At 61.1% G+C, this 19703-nt stretch overlaps 2 protein-coding genes across 7 annotated transcripts in view; both read left to right on the plus strand.

Moving 5' to 3' along the window:
• Positions 1 to 272: 272 nt before the first annotated feature.
• Positions 273 to 18892, plus strand: LOC136401433 (zinc finger protein GLI4-like). 5 transcript variants are annotated; one of them, XM_066379671.1, is made up of 6 exons: positions 1204 to 1426; positions 1706 to 1867; positions 3861 to 4062; positions 4930 to 5845; positions 6541 to 6544; positions 17818 to 18892. In XM_066379671.1, exons 1-6 carry the CDS (start codon positions 1397 to 1399, stop codon positions 18319 to 18321), a joined length of 1818 nt encoding a protein of 605 aa, XP_066235768.1. In that variant the 5' UTR covers positions 1204 to 1396; the 3' UTR covers positions 18322 to 18892. The 5 variants fall into 5 exon arrangements, with proteins under 5 accessions (XP_066235765.1, XP_066235764.1, XP_066235766.1 ...); XM_066379667.1 differs by lacking the exons at positions 1204 to 1426; positions 6541 to 6544; positions 17818 to 18892 and adding exons at positions 321 to 586; positions 1040 to 1182 and having other exon boundaries at positions 3946 to 4062; positions 4930 to 5966; XM_066379668.1 differs by lacking the exons at positions 1204 to 1426; positions 6541 to 6544; positions 17818 to 18892 and adding an exon at positions 273 to 314 and having other exon boundaries at positions 3946 to 4062; positions 4930 to 5966.
• The window catches only part of RHPN1 (rhophilin Rho GTPase binding protein 1), a 50719-nt gene continuing 42845 nt past the window's right edge, over positions 11830 to 19703 (plus strand). Inside the window, exons 1-2 of one of the 2 annotated variants that reach the window (XM_066379624.1) lie at positions 11830 to 12377; positions 13449 to 13948. The gene's annotated coding sequence lies outside the window, so the exon portion shown is untranslated. Of the gene's footprint in view, positions 12933 to 13448; positions 13949 to 19703 lie in introns of both variants that reach the window. The other variant, XM_066379623.1, reaches the window with a different exon arrangement.

Here is a 19703-nt window from a genome sequence, read left to right on the forward strand (position 1 = left end):
ACAGGTCCCCGCACACCCCGCCGAAACGACTCCAGCGGGGCAACACAGGGTGGCCGGGCTTGGAGAGCGGGAGGGACAGACAGAAGAGGGGAAATGGTGAGGCTCAGGCCCCCGCCGCCTTGTCCACGCTCGTGGACCACACGTCTAAAAACAACTGAATTATCTGTGTGCTCCCATCTCGAGCTTGGGGGGCCACGAAGGCGGCAGTCCTCCCGGCGCCCAGAGCGGCCAGGAAGTGCGCGCGGCGGGGGCGGGGCAGGGCGCGGGCTCACTTCCGGTCGGCGCGGGCGCGGCGGCCACCTCCGGCTCCGAAGGTGAGTGGCCGTCAGGCAGGGGCGGTGACTGCGGGGGCGTCCGGCACTGCCTGCGCTCGCGCTTTGTCACCACGAACTCCACCTCGTAGCCGCGGCCGCGTGACCTTGATCCCGGCCTGGGGGAGCGCGGGTGGTCGCCCAAGATCGGAGAGGAGGCCTCCGCCGGCTGGTGGGCGCGCTGGTCCCTGGCGGTCGCCGTGTTCGTTTGCGGGGCGCCCCCCTACGCGCCCAGAACCCGAGGCACGGGAACCGTCCTGCGCACTTTGCAGATGGTAAACTGAGGCTCCAAGAAGTCCCCGGTCCGAGGCCAGCGAGTCTGAGCACCTGACCCCAGCCAGGGCAGGCTGCCCTCTGCCGCTGAGCGCCCCGAGGTCGGGCCCTTTCCCACCGGGCACAGGCGCCGAGCTGGGAAGAGAGAGAGCAGAGGAAGGTCTGCTCCCGGGCTGGTGGCATTAGCTCCGCCTTCAGCCTGTTGCAGCAGCGTGGGCTTGGAACCTGCGCTCAGAGTTTGTGCTCGCGTCCCTGTGGGTGTCCAGCGTGTCTGCCACTTTCGCTCAGACAGCCAGGGTAGAGCTGAGCATGCCCTTTGCCAGATAATAAGCCCCAGGCAGGTAACTAGCTGACTTCAGGTGTGACGTAGGGTGTTGAGGACCTGCATCCAGATGTCACGACTGCAGCCCTACACTGTGTCCGCTTACCTGGCTGCCCACGACCCTTCTCGTTAGGGACGAGGCTCGCGGGAGCTGACCCAGAAGATCCGGACACTGTTGAGAGCCCTGGGGCTGCCTCCCCGCTTCCTTGAAGCACGTGATCTGCCACCGTTGCAGAGTGTGCATTGACTTGTTCATGTCTCCTTCTTCACCCACAAGTAAGGAACCCTGCTTGCCTCGTCACAGTGAAAGAAAAATCAAATCGCACAAGCCATTCTCACAACCAAATTAAGAAAAGTGTCTTTGACACATTGCCCCACCCCCCAAAATAGGCTCAGAGTGCCGTGGGCAGGGACAGAGGTCACCACCTACAGCCTCTGCAGGGTCTGAGGAAGAGGCTTTTCGTTTTCGGGAACGTCTCGTTGAGATTTAATGCGGAATGTTCATGCTCCAGGAGATGAGGTTCAGTTTTTCAATGTCCCCCAGGGTCCCCTGTTGTGGTTCAGGAGGTTTTTCTGGGAGAACAAGTGTGCTTTTTCCTGTGGACTAGGCTGTGGGTTGGGACATTCCAGGCCATTTTTGGGACAGCTTCTCAGTTCGGTGTCTGCAGCTGTGCTGGTGCTGTCACATGGAATAACATCCCAGGGACCCGGATCAGCTTGCACGTCAGGCCCCTCGTGGTGCCTCTGGGCGTTCCTGTTCCTGCAACCGCTCATCCTGCCATGGTTTTTGTTTCCCCAGGTCTCAGGTGTGCACACTTTCATCAGGCCTTGGGAACGATGGCAGCCCTGGGGGACTGTCAGGAGCCCCCTCGTGTCCCGTCCCCTGTCAGTCTCGAATCACTGGGGACCCCTGGAGCCCACCGCCAGGAGGCCCAGCCTCGCCTCCACAGTCCTCAACACGGTACTCGCCCGGCACCCCCGACCCTGTGGGCGGGACCCAAGGCAGCTCACTGTGTGCTGGGGCTCCTGCACCTTCAGGTCTGGGTCAGGGCTTAAGCAGCCTTAGTTGAGGCTGGGGGCCGAGCTTTGTGAGAAATGGTTCCTCAGGGGCAGTCCCTAGAACTGGGTTTCTTTCTGGAGCGATGTCAGGAGCAAAAAGGGAAGCAGCCTCCATGCCTGGGTCTTGTGTGATGGGAGTGAGTCATCTCCCTGTTCACACCTTTGAAAATCGTGTCCAGAGTGCTGGGCAGGCTGGTTTGGGTAGGGACCCCACGGACCTTACTCCACGCCCCTGGCAGGGTCTGGGGTTGTCAAGGTGTGGAAGTAGCCAGTGGGGGAGGATGTCCAAGCCCCATACACATGGTGTCCCTGGATTCTGTCCATGCCCCCATATCCCACGAGAGGCCTGACCTCACCCTTGTCACAGCTGAGATTCATGGAGCAGCAACTGAGCTTAGTGCCAGGCTCTGCAAGGTCTGGGCGAATCATCTCGAAGCCCAGGGGCAGCCGTCTCAGGCAGGCACTAACAGAAGAAAGAGGCTGGGGTGGCATGAGGTCACACACAGCTGAGGAACATGGGTCTCTGCTAGGTTAGTCCAGGACCAGGACGGGAGCTCCAAGCAGCACCCTGTGCTGTGCCTAGTTTCTGGCCCCTGCCTATCCCCGTGCTGGGCCGGGCTGGAGGGTGTGGGTTGGGGATGGACTGGGCACTGCCCAGAAAGAACCTGGACGCCACCAAGTGCATATGGCGGACAGGCTTTGCTGAGCCAGCGGCCTCTCCCTCCACACTGGCTTTGGGATCTTGCGCTGGGCGCTTAGCCCTATGCCCCTGGGGGCTGCACTCCCTGCCCCTTATACAGCCCTGTGCCCCTGGGGGCTGCGCTCCCTGCCCCTTATACAGCCCTGTGCCCCTGGGGGCTGCGCTCCCTGCCCCTTATACAGCCCTGTGCCCCTGGGGGCTGCGCTCCCTGCCCCTTATACAGCCCTGTGCCCCTGGGGGCTGCGCTCCCTGCCCCTTATACAGCCCTGTGCCCCTGGGGGCTGCGCTCCCTGCCCCTTATACAGCCCTGTGCCCCTGGGGGCTGCGCTCCCTGCCCCTTATACAGCCCTGTGCCCCTGGGGGCTGCGCTCCCTGCCCCTTATACAGCCCTGTGCCCCTGGGGGCTGCGCTCCCTGCCCCTTATACAGCCCTGTGCCCCTGGGGGCTGCGCTCCCTGCCCCTTATACAGCCCTGTGCCCCTGGGGGCTGCGCTCCCTGCCCCTTATACAGCCCTGTGCCCCTGGGGGCTGCACTCCCTGCCCCTTATGCAGTCAGGACTTTGAGGTCCATACTTTCCCTCCAGTTTCTCATGTCACTCTCAAAACAGCCTGGCAAGGTAGGACCTCCTGCCCCCATGTTTTTGGTGGAGACATGGAAGGCCAGATATGAGCTGGTGGGGGCCAGTAGGATTCACATCTTATCGGTCTGATTCAAGACGCCCTTGACTCCCAGCTGGGCCCGGCAAGCCATGGCTCCTCCTGTAGGAGAAGTGGACCAGCAGGACATAGCCTGGAGAGGGGCTGTCCTAAAGGATGTGCCGACCAAGCCAGCCTTGCAGAATGAGGAGGCGGGGGCCCGGGTTGAAGTCCCAGAGCCCGTGCAGAGGTGGGCCACCCTGACCCAGCTCCACCAGTGAAAACCAGCCTCCGTCAGCAAGAGCCCAGAAGGCCCTGAGCCACGTCCAGGTGCCTGAAACTGCCCAGTGGGAGGCAGTGTGGGCTGCAGCCAGCAGCTTCAGCCCTCCCGGTGCTGTGCTAGAAACAGAAGTAGGGCGACCCTGCCCACAATGAAAACAACCAGGGTTGACCCTGAAGAAGAGATGTGGGCCCCCGGGCAGGCCCTTGTACCTGGAACTGAGCAGGTCCTGGGGGGGGGTGCTGTGGGAGGCCAGGAGGCATGTTGTGTCATGACCTAGGAGCAGTTGGCACCCTGCAGGCTGCTGAGAGAGCCTCCCAGATTTGAGGACAGGGAGATGAGCTCCAGCCCCCCTGTACCTCCAGGCTCCCCCAGCTGCAACCTGGAGGTGCTCTCCCAGCCGTGGCAGGAGGAGGAGCTGTTGGATTTGGATGTCCAAGACGTGGAGGAGGTCCAGATCAGCAGGGACACCTGCTGGCCAGGTGAGCGAACAGAGCCTGCCCCGGGGGCTGGCCCAGGAGCACCTTGACCTGTGGCCACCTGCCAGGCTCCTTGCAGTGTCACCTCTCTGGGCACCGCCAGCGCCGGGGTCCTGGGCCTACTTGTCCCTGGCTCAGAGCTCACTTCTGCCCCCCCGGCCCTTCCCCCATTCAGTCCACTCGTTGACCCTTCCTGAGGCTGTGAGTGCAGCCCAGACCCCTCCCCGGAGCTCCAGACCCCCCAAATCCACCTGCCTGTCTGATTGGAGTCTCCAACCCAGCACTGCTGCCCCCACAGGCCAACAACTTGGGAGCCCCTAGGCCCCTCTTCTGCTGTGCCGTGCCTTTGACCTCTGCTTGTACCCCAAATCAAGCTCCTGTTCGCAGTCCTGTCTCCCACGGCCTGGCTGGGGCTGCACTCATCCAGGCCCTCAGCTCCTTGCTCACCCCCCAACCCTCACTTCTCTGCCCGTGAGAAGCCCTGGGAATGTCTGCTTGGTACAGCCACCTCCCCAGAGATCCTGCCAGTGTCTGAAGAAGGGTCCCTGGAAGGAGGGCAAAGGAGCTGGACTGAGAGGCATCTGCCCCTGACCTTGGCTGGCCAGCCTCTGGAGGAGCTGTGGAAGGCGCCTCCTTGGAGAAGGGCAAAGCCCTCTCTGCCAGGGTCTGGGCAGCACCCCGGAGCAGGGAACTTGGTGCTCGCTTAGGTCTGAGTCTGACTCCTGTCAGGCCTTTGCCCAGGTCAGCTCTCTGCCTGGTCCCTGGCACCGTGGCACCCCCTGCTGGTCCTGTCACCTAGAATAGCACAGTATGGCCCTGTGGGCAGCTGGACTGGTGGGTGCCATCTACCTCTTCCATTTGTCATTTCAGATTCTGAGTCAGAGCCCGAACAGGCCCTGTCATCTCCCCGCCTGCCGGATCCTGGAGAGGAGGTGGATCAGGGTGGCAGGACGCTGAGGACCCTTTTGAGGAGTCTTCCCCGCAGACCCACATTTGGGGGCAGTTTGGGACAGGAGCCCAGCTTGGAGCAGCCAGCAGGCCCAGCGTCAGGGGCCACGTCCTGCCCTCGGAAGAGGGGTGCCTGGTGCACGACTGGCCTGCCGCAAGGAGCCTCTGGGACTGCGGGTGGTCCAGAGCCAGGGGACAACTTGGGCCGGGGCTCAGGCCCTGGACCTGGGCAGGGCTGCCCGCGGAGCGCAAAGCCGCACAGGTGTGAGGCCTGCGGCAAGAGCTTCAAGTACAACTCGCTCTTGCTGAAGCACCAGCGCGTCCACACGGGCGAGAAGCCGTACGCGTGCCGCGAGTGCGACAAGCGCTTCCGCGGCTGGTCGGGCTTCATCCAGCACCACCGCGTCCACACCGGCGAGAAGCCCTACGAGTGCGGCCAGTGCGGCCGTGCCTTCAGCCATAGCTCCCACTTCACGCAGCACCTGCGCACCCACAACGGCGAGAAGCCCTACGAGTGCGGCGAGTGCGGCCAGGCCTTTAGCCAGAGCTCTAACCTGGCGCGGCACCGGCGGCTGCACACGGGCGAGAAGCCGTACGCCTGCAGCCAGTGCGGCAAGGCCTTCATATGGAGCTCGGTCCTCATCGAGCACCAGCGCATCCACACGGGCGAGAAGCCCTACGAGTGCGGCGACTGTGGCCGGGCCTTCCGCGGGCGCTCCCACTTCTTCCGGCATCTGCGGACCCACACCGGTGAGAAGCCCTTTGCCTGCGGCGCCTGTGGCAAGGCCTTCGGCCAAAGCTCGCAGCTCATCCAGCACCAGCGGGTCCACTACCGGGAGTAGCGAGCCACAGCCAAGCCTCGAGGGGGAAGCTGCAGGGGGGGACTCTGGCATTCTCACCCTTCACAGCTGGCACTGCACACCGACTGTCCCTAATAAATTCTTTTTAGTTGATGGAAACCAGAGCAGCTCCTACCTGGGCGAGGCCATGGGGCTACTTTCTCTCCCTGAGGGCCTGTCTGGGGGGTGGGGAGAAGTGACATGGGACCCTAACAGTGTCCATTCCAGGCATCCCCAAACTACGGCCCGCGGGCTGCATGCAGGCCTGCTGAGGCCATTTATCCGGCCCCCACCACACTTCCGGAAGGGGCACCTCTTTCATTGGTGGTCAGTGAGGAGCACTGTATGTGGCGGCCCTCCAACAGTCTGAGGAACAGTGAACTGGCCCCCTGTGTAAAAAGTTTGGGGACCCCTGAAACCTCTTGGAGCCACAGGGGGCTGTCTGAGCTAACCTGGGACTGAGGCTTGGAAACATCGTGTCTTATCTGGAGCCACGTCCAGAGCGTGGTCGACCACCTCAAGATGGGTGCTTCCAGATAGAGACCCCGGAAGGGGCTGCCAGGATAGGCTGGCTCTTGTTCTGGGCATGGTACTGCAGTCCCCTCCCTTATCTGGGAGAATCCATGAAGCTTGTTTTCCATGCAGCAGGTCCCTGGACCTGCTCTGTTTGTCTTCTTGCTTCTGCACTGCCCAGGAAGGTGGGGCCCAGGTGTACCCTCTTAGCAGGTGGAGGCCGTCTTCAAATCTGTGTCTGCCTTGTAGCAACCGGACTGCCAGCTCTGGGAAGATAGCTGAGTGGGGACAGCCAGAGTGTCAACAGCACATGCCCACTCCCCACCTGCTCTCTCCTGGACAGGGCAGCACCACCCCACCCCACACTGAGGAGTGCCTGGCATCTCGGGTTTTGTTTTCTCTGCAGGAGCTGGTCCATAGGAGTCTGTGGTTGAGCCACCTGCCCTCTCCAGGGAATCTGGATTTCATTCCAACACCCTCAATGATATTGACAGTGCACCAGGTTTGGGAATTTCTGGTCTCATCCTCAAAGCAGGTGCTCCTGCACACGCAGTTGTCGTGGTCCTACTCAGACATCACCTGGACAGGCAACTTGAACTGCAGGACAGCTCCGGCTTGGGCCAGAATCTGCCCTTTGATTTCTGTTCCCAGCTCTGCCCTCTGGGCCTGTCATAGCCTGGCTGTGCTTGTCCAAAGAGCCTTTGGATGTGAAGGTCGTGGTCATGCCCAAGGTCCATCTCCTGCCCCCAGGCTCTTTTCTAAGCACTCAGTTCCTTCAGGGGTCACAGTGGGCTTTCCCTAGCAGTGGACGGTGAGGTTCTCACTCCAGTCCGAGCCAGCGTCTGCCATCCCTCCCCCCAGCCACTCCAACCACCGGACCTTGCCTCCCCATTCCCTCGCCCACCATAGACCAGGCAGGTCCTCTAGAGTCGTAAGTTGGATGCCCCTCGCTTGCTTCCTAAAGCCCTTCCTAAGGCCTCAGAGCCCTTCAGGCCTTGCAGGTCCCCTCGCTCCTTCCCTTCCCGAGTCTCCGCTCATGGGCACCGTCCCCAAGCCCCATCGCCCCGTCCAGCACCTCGGACAGCTCCGGGCACGCGCGCCGCGCCCAGGTCGCCCGCCCTGCGGCTCTCCCGGTCCCGGAGTCCGCGCCCCGGGCCTCCCGCCCCCTAGGCCCATCCCCCGAACTGATCCTTCCGACTGGTACCCCGAGCTGGCCCCCCAGGCCGGTGGCCCAGCTCTTGCCGGGACGGTTGTCCAGCGGGTCCTCCGAGCTGCCTAGAGCGCCCGGAAGTGCCGGCGGGGCGGGGCGGGGCTTAGTGCGGGCGCGGCGCGCGCTTCCGGCTCCGCCTCGAACTCCGCCTCGGTCCGGGTCGCCTGGTCCACGGGCGCCTCACTCCGTTGCGCGGGTCGCCGCCCGGCCTTGGGTCTTCCCTTCCGCTGTCCCCTCGCCCCCAGCGCCTGACGCAGGGCTCCCAGCCCGGCCGCGCCCGGAGTCTCCGCGACGCCGCGGCCACGGGCTGAAGTCCAGGCCGCTGTGCCCCTGGGGAGAGAGCGCGGGCTCTGGGCACCGCCCGGCCGCATCCCACCGTCCTGGGGGTTGTCTTCCTCCGGACCCGTCCACGGGCCCGCACGGCCCCGCCGCCCGCAGCGCCGGCACCCGCTGTGATCGCACCTCCCGCTTCGTCCGCCGAGGCGGCCCGGCCAGGCCGGGACCCGGGGACACGGGGACACGGGACTGCCCTCTCGGGCCCCGGACCCTCGGGCCACAGGCCTGGCCTGGACACCGTGGTCACTCCGCGCAGCCGCCTCGGCTCTGCCCGGGCCCCTCCCCGCTGCGCTGAGGAAACGGAAGTCTAGTCCTCGAGGAGCTCCGAGTTTAAACAGGTTCCGTAAGTAGGTTTGGGAGTTGGTTTCATTGTAACAGTCATTCATTCTCTTTGAAGAAAGTGTGGGACGTGTAGGAACAAGAGGACACCCCGAAGAGAAACCACGTGTCGCAGCAGCAGGGGGTGTCAGCGCCCCCCCCACCTGGTTTAGGCTCTGCGGTGGTCGACAGTCGGTGCCGGCGTCCCCCCGAATTCCTGCAGCAACATTTGTGCCCTGACCGTCTCGGGTTCGCCGGGAGCAGCGCTGACACCGTATCCCGGTGCTGCCCAGGCGTGCACGTTTCCTGCACCCTGTTTACAGGCGAGGACCCAGGCCCAGAGAGGACTTAGCACAGCTGCGATTCGAACCCAGACCTGGGGCGCTGAGCCCGCGCTCTCCCCCCCAGTCTGCGGTAACCATCGAGGACGAGCCCTCCACTCACTAATGCAGCCGTCACAGCACGGCTGGTCCCCCGAGGCGACCTCTGCTCGGGCTTCTCCGCGGCCCCGCAGCTGGTGAACTCCAGGTACGTGGAGGCAGGACCTGCGTTCTGCTTTGCATCTGACTTGGGCTCTGCACGGTTCCCAGAGTCACCCCGTATGGTCTCATCCTGCGTCAGCCAGTAGTGGGGTCTTGCTTTACTGGCCTGGCCTCGCTCTCCTGCTCTGTTGATGGACAACTCAGGTCTTCCTTGCTGGAGAATTTTCCTCCCGTTCCGTATTTGAAGAGCAGGCTCCACTGCGGCCCCTCCTCTGGTCCTCTGCTCCAAGAGGACCGTCTGGGGGTGTCCTGCCTGTGTCTCCTCTGTCCCCCACGTCCCTCTCCTTGGTCATCAATCGTTCTTTTCTCCTCCGCTGAGCGAGGAGCCCTCACATCTACCCTGCCATGTCCCTCGCTTGACCTCATTATACCATGGTTTTCACTTCTGATTTCTTCTTGTAGGAAAAAACCATTACTAATACACTACCTTTTTACAAAAAAAGATGTTTTAAGGAAGAATTACTAATAAATTAAGTGTACAATGAAATCTTAGTATACTATTCTAACTTGTACTTCAAATATGACTTTAAAAATTCTAAATAGTTAATAGTTTCTCAATGTGAATATGTTTACATTGACCCCATTTTTACTTCATGAGGCCACTTTTCCCATCCCAAACCTGTTGTGTCCTTTCTTAGCTCCAGTGTGTCAGGACAGCAAGCCCCTCCCCATCCCGGGCCCCCGGGAGTGCTCACCTCCGTGTCTCTCGCCATGCTGTCTCCCATTGCGGTTCCCTTCACACTCCTGCTCTGCTTCAGAACCCACTCTGACAGTGCCCGCCAGCCGCTCCTGAGGGGGTCTGCTCCGGCCTCTGTCCCGCCCTCTCTGCACGGCTGCCCACCGTCAGGGGCTGCTCCGCCTCCACGAGTCTCCTCCTTCCTGAGCCCGGGGGCCAGCACTGTGAGTATCTCTGTGTACATGCATCCTGTCCGGCTGTCCACTGTCAGGGGCTGCTCCGCCTCCACGAGTCTCCTCCTTCCTGAGCCCCGGGGGCCAGCACTGTGAGTGTCTCTGTGTACATGCATCCTGTCCGGCTGCCCACCGTCAGGGGCTGCTCCGCCTCCACAAGTCTCCTCCTTCCTGAGCCCTGAGCCCGGGGGCCAGCACTGTGAGTATCTCTGTGTACATGCATCCTGCACGGCTGTCCACTGTCAGGGGGCTGCTCCGCCTCCACGAGTCTCCTCCTTCCTGAGCCCGGGGCCCAGCACTGTGAGTGTCTCTGTGTACATGCATCCAGCCCAGAAGGTCCGTTCTCCCTGACTACTGGCAGTGCCGGCGGGGACTAGCCTACCCAGCTGCTCGGTCTCACTGTGCTGAGACTGCCCCTCACTGAGCTTAGATTTTCTGCTCTTGAGGCCGCCAGGGGATCTCACCTGGAACCCTCTCTCAAACTGCCCGTTCGTGCTCATGCAGATCCCAGGGGTTGGGCATCCGGGCACAGCGCTGTGGGGCCCCTCTCGGGTCTCACCGGCTGCGGTCTTCCTGGTGTCAGCCAGGTGCACGCTCACCTGAAGCTGGTCCCTCTGCTCCCAGAGACAGCTCCCGATGGCCTCTACCAAGGGACTGGGGAGGCTTTGCAATCCATTCTTTCTGAGTTCTGCTGTTCTATAATGTCTTCCTGTGACAATGGCATCCTTCCTCTGAGCTCTTTTCGTTGTGTTAGTGATGCCATTCATAATTTCTTCACTGTAATTTGAGGAACTATCGCACGGTGTCCTGAGTTGCTGGGATCTGCCTTGTGGGAAGGCAGCAGAGGGTGGGGGCGGGGCGGACCCCCCCCCACACACACACACTCCACTCTCTGCCCTGTGGTTAGCTCTGCTGCGTCCCTTGCTGGGGCCACCTCTCCCCAGGCCATGGCCTCAGATCTAAAGTGCCACCCACCTCCCTCCTCAGAGTCAGCGGCTCCCTGCCCCGCCCCACGTTTCTGTCTCCAGCCAGGTTCCAAGCACACCTGGCCTGGCCAGGAACAGAGGGGCACGGTGCCACTCACAGCAAGGGGCCATCCGGCCTCCGGACCTCGGAGGGAGCCTCCAGGCAGTGGTCCCTCGGCCATCCCTATGAGGGGGAGAGACAAATCTGTGTCGGGTGGGAACTGGAGCACAAGCCGCAGACGTGTTTGAGAAGGGTCAGGCAGTGCAAGACTCGCGCACACTGGACTATATTGACAACCACTGAAGTGCAAGACCCGGGGGCCACCTGCTGGCCTACAGATCAGGCCCGGTGTGGCCGCACTTGGCTGAGCCCTGGGCTCGGCCTGGCTCTGCGGACTCTGAGCTTCAGGTAGTGATCAGGATCACAGGCTGAGCACAGGAGGGGACCTTCCTTGGTTACGCGGTAGGATAAGAGGCAGGGCAGGCCCTGTGTGCGTGGCGAACACAGCTGGGAAGTGGCCGTGGACTGCCCAGCGGAGGGTGGCCACAGAGGCTCGGAGCGCCGGCCAGGCTTTCGTGTTGAATATCTTGCGGGCGGAGCAGCCGGCAGAGACCAGAGGGATGTGGAGAAAAACGATTTTGTGTAATGTGGTTTTTGAAAAAGATTTTGATTGATTTGTTTTAAAGAGAATAGAGAGCGAGAGAGGGGTAGGGGAGGGGTGCGCGTCTGTGCCTTGACTGGGCAAGCCCGGGCCAAACCAGCAACCTCAGCATTCCAGGGCGATGCTTTATCCACTGTGCACCACAGGCCAGGAGTATTTTTTTTTTAATGTTTTAAAATAATTTATTACAAGTAAGTAAGACAGTATGTGGTGGGCGTGGACACACAAGTGTCCACTGAGGCAGCCAGCAGTGACGCGGGGCTGGGCTGCGGCGAGCGGTGCCGAAGATGCGGGGTGGTGGAGGCTGCAGGGCCCCAGGAAAGCTGCGGGGCTGCTTCCGCTTCTGCCGGCACGCAGCGCGCGTCCTGCCAGGTCACCCTTTGCGCCTGTGGTCTGCGTTCGGTTGCCCCGCTCCTGTGTCCCGAAGCTATTTCTGGGCCAAAGAGGTAACTGCTCCGGCACGGGCTGCGAGCTCAGACTGCTTGGGTCCCGCGCTCCTGGCTCCGTCTCCTCCAGGTGGTGGCAGAATTGCACGCCCCTGGCCTCGAACCCGCGGTGCCTGAGACGCTCTGGGCAATAAGGGCCGGGAAGAGCCCCCGCCCTCGTTAGCACTGACCCTCGGTGATATGGAGTTCCGTGCGCTCTGGGTGTCCCTTAGCACAGCGCAGCCTGGGGGGGGGGGGGGGGCTTGCCTTACCAGCTCCCTTCCCTGAAAACCCAAATTTCCTCGTCTACACAGCAGCACCTGCCTCGGGGGTATTAACGTCAGACCAAGCGATTCACACGGTGCGAGGCTAACGGTGCATGTGGGGGTAGTGCGCACGAGGGCCGAAGGCCGAGCGACGGGGCCGCGCCCGCAGCGTGGGTCTGTGGCCCCGCCCCCCGCCGAGTTCCCCTTCTCCGTGGAGAGGTTTCCTGAGACTCCGCGGCCTCCTTCCCCCGGCGCACCCCACTAGCGCCAACTTCGTTCATTCTCTGACTTGGCAGTCAACCCTGCTTCGTCAGATCCCGACCTACTTCCCTGACGGAGCGGTGGAGCCCGGGTGGGAGACGGCAGAGCTAGCTGCGCCGGGCAGGTGCGTGGGGAGTGGAGAGTAGCCGAGGGTCGGGGATTGCGGAAGGCCGGTGGGGGTGGGAAGGCGGGCGGGGTTGCTGTGAAGACGGCTGGGACAATGGCCAAGGAGGAGCCCTGAGCTCAAGCTAAGAAAGCTGCCTTTAAGAATCTCAAAGGGAGGCGCCGCCGGGGAACTGGCCGCCAGCCCAGCGGCCTGCCAGGGCAGCTGGGCGCACACTACTCTGGCGGCCTAAGACTTTGCCAGGAGTGACCACGCCACAGCCTCCAGGACAGCCAAGTGCACAGTTTCCCATCCCAACCCCCGGACGCCTAGTGACGAGGAAAGTGCCCTCCCTAGCCCAAGCCTCCAGCGACGCCAAGCTCACAGTCCTCCGGGCGCCTAGAGCGTCGCAGAAAGTGCCGGAGACGCGGCCTCCAGGCATCTGAGCGCGTTTTTCCGGTGTCTTAGAACATCACAAAAAGTGCCTGCGCGACAGTCTCCAGGACAGCCGAGCGCAGGTCACCAAGTCTAAAAGTCTCGCAAATGCCTGCTTCGTGGTCTCCAGGGCAGCTGAGTGTAAGTTCTTTTTGGCAGCCTAGAGCGCCGCTTGAAGTACCTGCGTCAGGGTCTCCAGGGCAACTAAGCGCAGTTCTCCGGCATCCTAGAGCTGAGTGTAATTTCCTCCCAGTAGCCGAGAGCGCCGCCGGTAGTGCCCGCCTGGCTGCCTCCGGGGCAGCCAAGTGTAATTCTTTTTTTTCTTAAGCGAGAGAAGCATCAATTCCAAATTGTGGCATCTTTGTTGTTCATTGAGTGCTTTCTAATATGTGCTTTGACGGGTAGGGGGGTACATCCAAGTCAGTGAGCCCTTAAGCCAGCGACCTTTAGGGTCAAGCCAGAGACCATGGGGTCATGTTTATGATTCCAGACTCAAGCAAGCGACTCCGCGCTCAAGCTGTGAGCCCATGCTGTAGCCGGATGAGCCTGTGCACAATCTAGCGACCTCAGGGATTTGAACCTGAATCCCTCCCAGTCTGATGCGCTACCCACAGCGCCACCTCCTGGTCAGGCCTGAGTGTAATTTTCTCCCAACAGCCTAGAGCGCCACCGGAAGTTTCTGTGTCCAGGGCTGCAGGGCAGTAGAGCGCAGTCTTCTGGCAGCCTAGAGCATCGTGGCCTCCAGGACAGCAGAGAGCAGCCCTCTTGCAGTCTAGAGCGTCGCCGGAAGTTCCCATGTCGTGATCTTCAGGGCAGCCGAACAGCAGCCTAGAGCGCCGCTGAAAGTTCCTGCGTTGCGACCTCCAGGGCAGGAGAGTAGTCCTTTGGCAACCTAGAGCGTCGCCGGAAGTTTCTGTGTCGTGGCCTCCAGGGCAGCGGAGCGCAGTCCTCCGGCAGCCTAGAGTGTCTCCGGAAGTGCCTGCCCAGCGACCTTCAGGGCAGCTGAGTGGAATGTCCTTTTCGGAAGCCTAGAGCGCCACAGAAAGTGCGTGCATCACGGCCTTCAGGGCAGTTTAGCGCACAGTCCTCCGGCAGCCTAGAGCGTCTCCGGAAATACCTGCGGCCAGAGTTGCTTGGACCCTCGGCGGCGGCTGCAGGTGAGTAGTGGCGTGCCCGTTTGGAGGCGGCTGGCATTGGGACCGGGTGAGCGCGACCGTGAGGCCGACGTGGGGCTGTGTGTTCGTCCTGGGTTCTTACTAAGAGCTTCACGTCTGCTGAGGAAGGTGGGAGCGGGGAGATGGCGCTGCGGCTGCGGCTGCGGCTGCGGCCTGTGTGACGGCCGCCAGGGGTCACTGCGTTCCCAGTTGCTGGGGTGGGTTAACCTCTGTTGTTGTTTTAATTTGGAATTACGTAATTCCCAAGATTTCACCTGTAAGTTGGAGATAAAATTTCCGTGTAGATAAATCGCGATTTCAGTGTCGGGAGGTTCCCGGGGGTGGGATCAGTACGACGTTAAGACCTATGCAAATTGTGTCGTAGCGGTGAACCAGCTGAGTCTCTTTGCTCCGCAGGTGCTGCCGTTTTTAAGTGTTTACTGCTTTCAGTGTAGGAAATGTTTTGTGTTTTTTAACTGATTGATTTGAGAGAGAATAACGTTGATTTGTTGTTCCACTTATTTATGCGCTCATTGGTTGAGTTGTGTGTGTGCCCTTACTGGGGAACCCGCAACCTTGGTGTATTGGGGTGATGCTCTGAGAAGCCAGCCCGGGCTAAAACTGGTGTTTTAAGTTACATTTCTTTTTTTTTTTTTTTGTATTTTTTTGAAGCTGGAAACGGGGAGAGACAGACAGACTCCCGCATGCGCCCGACCGGGATCCACCCGGCACGCCCACCAGGGGGCGACGCTCTGCCCCTCCGAGGCGTCGCTGTGCGGCGACCAGAGCCACTCTAGCGCCTGGGGCAGAGGCCAAGGAGCCATCCCCAGCGCCCGGGCCATCTTTGCCCCAATGGAGCCTTGGCTGCGGGAGGAGAAGAGAGAGACAGAGAGGAAGGAGAGGGGGAGGGGTGGAGAAGCAGATGGGCGCTTCTCCTGTGTGCCCTGGCCGGGAATCGAACTCGGGACTCCTGCACACCAGGCCGACGCTCTACCACTGAGCCAACCGGCCAGGGCCTTAAGTTACATTTCTTAATTGCTAATGAGGTGGGACAGAGTTAAAAATACGTTGGCCGCTTCTCTTTGGTGGGTTACCCATTCATGACTTTTACCAATTTTTCTTGCTTTCTCAGTATGCAGGGCAGTCTTTATATAGTAAATGTGTGAGTCTTTATGTTACAAATATCCACCACCACCATCACTCCGTTTTTGTTTTTTTTTATAGAGAGAGTCAGAGAGAGGGATAGATAGGTACAGACAGACAGGAACGGAGAGAGGAGAAGCATCAATCATCAGTTTTTCATTGCGACACAGTTGTTCATTGATTGCTTTCTCATATGTGCCTTGACCGTGGGCCTTCAGCAGACTGAGTAACCCCTTACTTGAGCCAGCGACCTTGGGTTCAAGCTGGTGAGCTTTGCTCAAACCAGATGAGCCTGCGCTCAAGCTGGTGACCTCGGGGTCTCGAGCCTGGGTCCTCCGCATCCCAGTCCGACGCTCTACCCACTGTGCCACTGCTTGGTCAGGCGCTCCATTTGTTTTTATTATTTACTTACTTACCTATTTATTTATTTATTTGGTGTTTTTCTAAAGTGAGAAGCAGAGAGGCAGACTCACCCCCACATGTGCCCAACCGGGATCCACCCGGCATGCCCACCAGGGGGCGATGCTCTGCCCATCTTGGGGCGTTGCTCTGCTGCAACCAGAGCCATTCTAGCGCCTGAGGCAGAGGCCACAGAGCCATCCCCAGCGCCCGGGCCAACTCTGCTCCAATGGAGCCTCGGCTGTGGGAGGGGAAGAGAGAGACAGAGAGGAAGGAGAGGGGGAGGGGTGGAGAAGCAGATGGGCGCTTCTCCTGTGTGCCCTGTCCAGGAATCGAACCCAGAACTTCCACACACTGGGCTGACGTCTACTGCTGAGCTAGGGCACCTTCGTTTATTTTTAACACTAAGTTTTCTTGTGTGCTTGAGTCTATCAGACTTTAGTGTCAAATTAGCAAAATTGTTTCTCAATCCAATATTGTACTGTTCACGCAATTTACTTTTGTGTTCAAATTTTCATAATTATGAAGAAAATGTAAAAACCCATGGATATTTTTATAGACTTTTGAGGACGGGTTGAAGGTGCTGGGCTGGGTCCAGGTGCAAGGGGCCAGCAGGTGACACCCACCCATCCCTGCTGTTGTGGCGGGCAGGGAGCTACCACCACATACACACTGGTCCCCGGGGTGTCTGTTCGGTCAGGACCTTGACCAAGTGGCAGGTGGACATGCAGGTGAGGTGGCTCCTTCAGGACCCGGGTGGAGCCCTGACCCCCCCCCCCTTTGTCTCTCCCATTTCTTCCTTTTGCCCAAGCAGGTGCCCCCCCCTGGCATGTCTGCAGGGAGGGGAGCCCTGGCCTGGGTCTCCAAGACGTAGTCAGAGGGCCACCCTGACGGACACACATGCAGGTGAGGGGCGGGCAGCCAGGCCAGAGGAGTTCTGGGGGGAGGGGGGATTGTCCTGGGGTTAGGAAGCAGGGACAGCTCAGGAGTCAGGGCTCCTCAGCCCAACCACAGAGGACACAGCTGCCCCCAGACTTTGTCCCCGACACAGCACCTGCAGGCCTCACCTTCCCACTCCACCCGGCATCCTGGGCCGCCTGCCTCTGGGGACTTCTAAGAACAAGATTGACTCTGGGCCCAGCAATGTCCGCTCAGAGCAGGGGACGAGGAAGAGTTTGAGGCTTAAGGCCACATCCGGGTGGTCAAAGCCCAGGACTTGCTGTTTCCTGTTGTAGCTGTTACTGCCCTGTCATGTGACCAGCGCTGAGGGCAGCGCCACCTCCCACCACAGACCCTCCTCCTCCGGAGCGTGTTCATGGTCGCGCTCCCCCTGGGGGCTCATCCTGCTCTCACACCCCCTATTAGAGGTCCACGGGAACCTACGTGGCCCCTGGCCGCCAGCAGGCAGAAAGGTATCCTCCTGCCCAGGTGGCCCTGTCCTTGTCGTGTGCCACCTCCCGAGGTCCCTGTGGCACCTGTAACAGGAGAGCCCCATGGTACTACAGTGACCACCAGCCTCCCAATAGACCTGATGCTCTCATCTGAGTGGCACCTGCTCTGTGCCCTGAGCCAAGGCCGCACCCGCCAAGGCCGCCGGGACTCGCAGCTCCACCATCCCCATGGGCTGTTCCTCACTCCGGGGATGTCCAAGTAGGAATCTTCTTTGCACAGAACAGAGCCCTTCGAGATGGGCAGGTTGGGGATGGGGACTTGTCGAGGACAGCATTGTCTTGGGGACCCAGGGCCAGAGCGGCACGTGGGAATCCGGGTGTGTGTCCTCAAGGCCTCGGCCCAGGGCCACGTGTTCTGTGCTGCATCCCAGGCCAGGTGGCCGAGCAGGCGCACTGGGGCCTGGTCCGTCCGCTGCTGGGACTAGGCCGACAAGGGGAGGCTCGGGCCTTCGTGGAGTCACAGGGAAGGAGCCGGACCCATCCTCTCCAGTCCCTCGTCCCTTCCTGTCCCCACAGAGGAAGAAGAGGGAGAACAACTGTGTGCAGTTGGTGGTTTTCTCTTGTCTAAAGCCACACCCCTGATCCTGTTTTCCGGCTTCCCTTGCACAGGCGTCAGGTGGTGGCCAGGCTGCTGAGCACGGGGCTCCGCCACGGCAGGCGGCTTTGGAGAAAGGGGACACCATGGAGAGAGGGCTCCGGGACTGCACCAGGGGCCCCCAGGCTATGGGCTCTCTGGACCCCTGTGGGGAGGAGGGAGCTAGAGAGAGGCCCCGCGAGGCCCCGCGGGGACCCGTGGCAGTTGAGGACCGTGTAACTGCTCCAGGCGTCTCCCTGGATGCAGGCTCTGCTGCCAAGGGCGGGGGCCCCAGCCGAGCGCAGCCGCATCGGTGCAGCAGCTGCGGCAAGAGCTTCAAGTGCTACTCGGATGCGGTCAAGCACCAGCGCATCCACTCCGGGGAGAAGCCGTATGAGTGCAGTGACTGTGGGAAGGCCTTCATCCACAGCTGGCACGTGGTCCGGCACCAGCGGACCCACAGCGGGGAGAAGCCTTACGTGTGCAAGGAGTGCGGCCAGGCCTTCAGCCAGAGCTCCAACCTCCTGCAGCACCAGCGCGTGCACAGCGGGGAGCGGCCATTCGCCTGCCGGGACTGCGGCCGCGCCTTCAGCCGCAGCTCCTTCCTCCGCGAGCACCGGCGCATCCACACTGGCGAGAAGCCCTACGAGTGCGGGGACTGTGGCCGCGCCTTCCGGGCGCTGTCGGGCTTCTTCCGCCACCAGCGGGTCCACAGCGGCGAGAAGCCTTTCCGCTGTGCCGAATGCGGCCGCGCCTTCCGCCTGAGCTTCCATCTCCTCCAGCACCAGCGGACCCACAGCCGGGAGTGACCACGCGCGGGGCGGCCTCGTGCGCCTCGCCCCGCACGTGGTAACGGGAGGGTGGCGCGGCCGCCCCGTGGTCAGTGTGGTTGTCCTCGTTATGTCTGCGGCCACCCTGGCCAGGAGCAGCCAGCGGAGGAGCAGGGCCGTGGGAACACACGCGGGCTTTGTGCGTGGAAAGTGGAGGGGGCATTTGAGTGAGGCATCCACTGAAATTGCTCATGCTCGTAGCACTGGTCCTCTCCCCCCCCCCAAAGTGTAACTTACATGCAGTGAAGTAGGTAGACCCCCAAGTGTTTGGTTCTACAAGATTGACAAATGTAACCCGTGTCAACCTCTGTAACCAGAACGCTGTCAAGACAGTTACCCGAGGACGTGCCTTACACCGACCCCCAAGTCGACCCCCGTCCCTGGGCAAGCGTGAGCTCACTTCCGTTGCTAGTTTTGCTTGTCCTAGGATTTTATGTTAACAGACTGCGACAGACGTGCTTGGGCCTGTGCCTTCGTTCCTCTGCGTGTTCTTGAGATTCGTCGTGTGGCAGCGGCCACAGCACGTTGTAAAGGGCAGGAGCACTTTCTACTCTGTGTTGAGCCTGTGTGTTTAGGTCTGTGGGTCTCCATCAGAGGGTGAGCCCCTCGTAGCAGGCCTGGCATGGGACATAGCCACGGGGATGGGGGCCAGGCAGGCCTGGCATGGGACACAGCCACGGGGATGGGGGCCAGGCAGGCCTGGCATGGGACATAGCCACGGGGATGGGGGCCAGGCAGGCCTGGCATGGGACACAGCCACGGGGATGGGGGCCAGGCAGGTGGGCACAGAGGGGCGGCCAGCACCAGCTCACTCGTTTTCCCAGGGTCTAGGAGTCTGCAGAAGTAGCACAAGAGGCAGTTTAGGGTCTCTGTACTTTGAATAGGTGTTTCCTAAGCACCTTCCTGTCTGCCCACCACATCTGCACTCAGGACCTCATAGGTTAGGGGTGAGGCAGACAGCAACCGCTGTGACCCCACCACTGTCCCACAGAGGTGACGCAGCAGGCAGCACAGGAGGGCTGGGAAGTGGGCTCCTGGCAGGGTGTCCCTCGTGGGCCCTGCGGGAGACAGTCCACAGGTGCAGTGTGCTCGTAGGTCACGTGCACTAGGAAGGTGGGTGTAGGAAACGTGCTTCCTCACAGGGCTTTGCGTCTGTAGCTGGAGAGGAGAGAAATGTGCGATATAAAACCCTGGGCTGAGGCCTACAGGAGAACTGAGCTCACTTCACAGGACGGTGCGGGGGCCCGTGTTATCTGCCACACAGGAAGGGAGAGGGCGTCTCTGTTGGAGAAAATATTTTGGTGCCTCTCACAAAACTTAGCCAAAATGAATTGAGGTCACATAACTGAACATTTATGGTA

The sequence above is a fragment of the Saccopteryx leptura genome, chromosome 3 (assembly GCF_036850995.1).
Source record: "Saccopteryx leptura isolate mSacLep1 chromosome 3, mSacLep1_pri_phased_curated, whole genome shotgun sequence".
In the NCBI taxonomy this organism is placed as follows: domain Eukaryota; kingdom Metazoa; phylum Chordata; class Mammalia; order Chiroptera; family Emballonuridae; genus Saccopteryx; species Saccopteryx leptura.

Bases quoted from the DNA above. Each gene is read 5' to 3' on its own strand.
- LOC136401433 (XM_066379671.1), top strand. From the start codon at position 1,397: ATGCGGAATGTTCATGCTCCAGGAGATGAG. The intron at 1,427-1,705 runs GTTCAGTTTTTC...TTGTTTCCCCAG, and splicing joins TTCATGCTCCAGGAGATGAG to GTCTCAGGTGTGCACACTTT. The intron at 1,868-3,860 runs GTACTCGCCCGG...GTCATGACCTAG, and splicing joins CCTCCACAGTCCTCAACACG to GAGCAGTTGGCACCCTGCAG.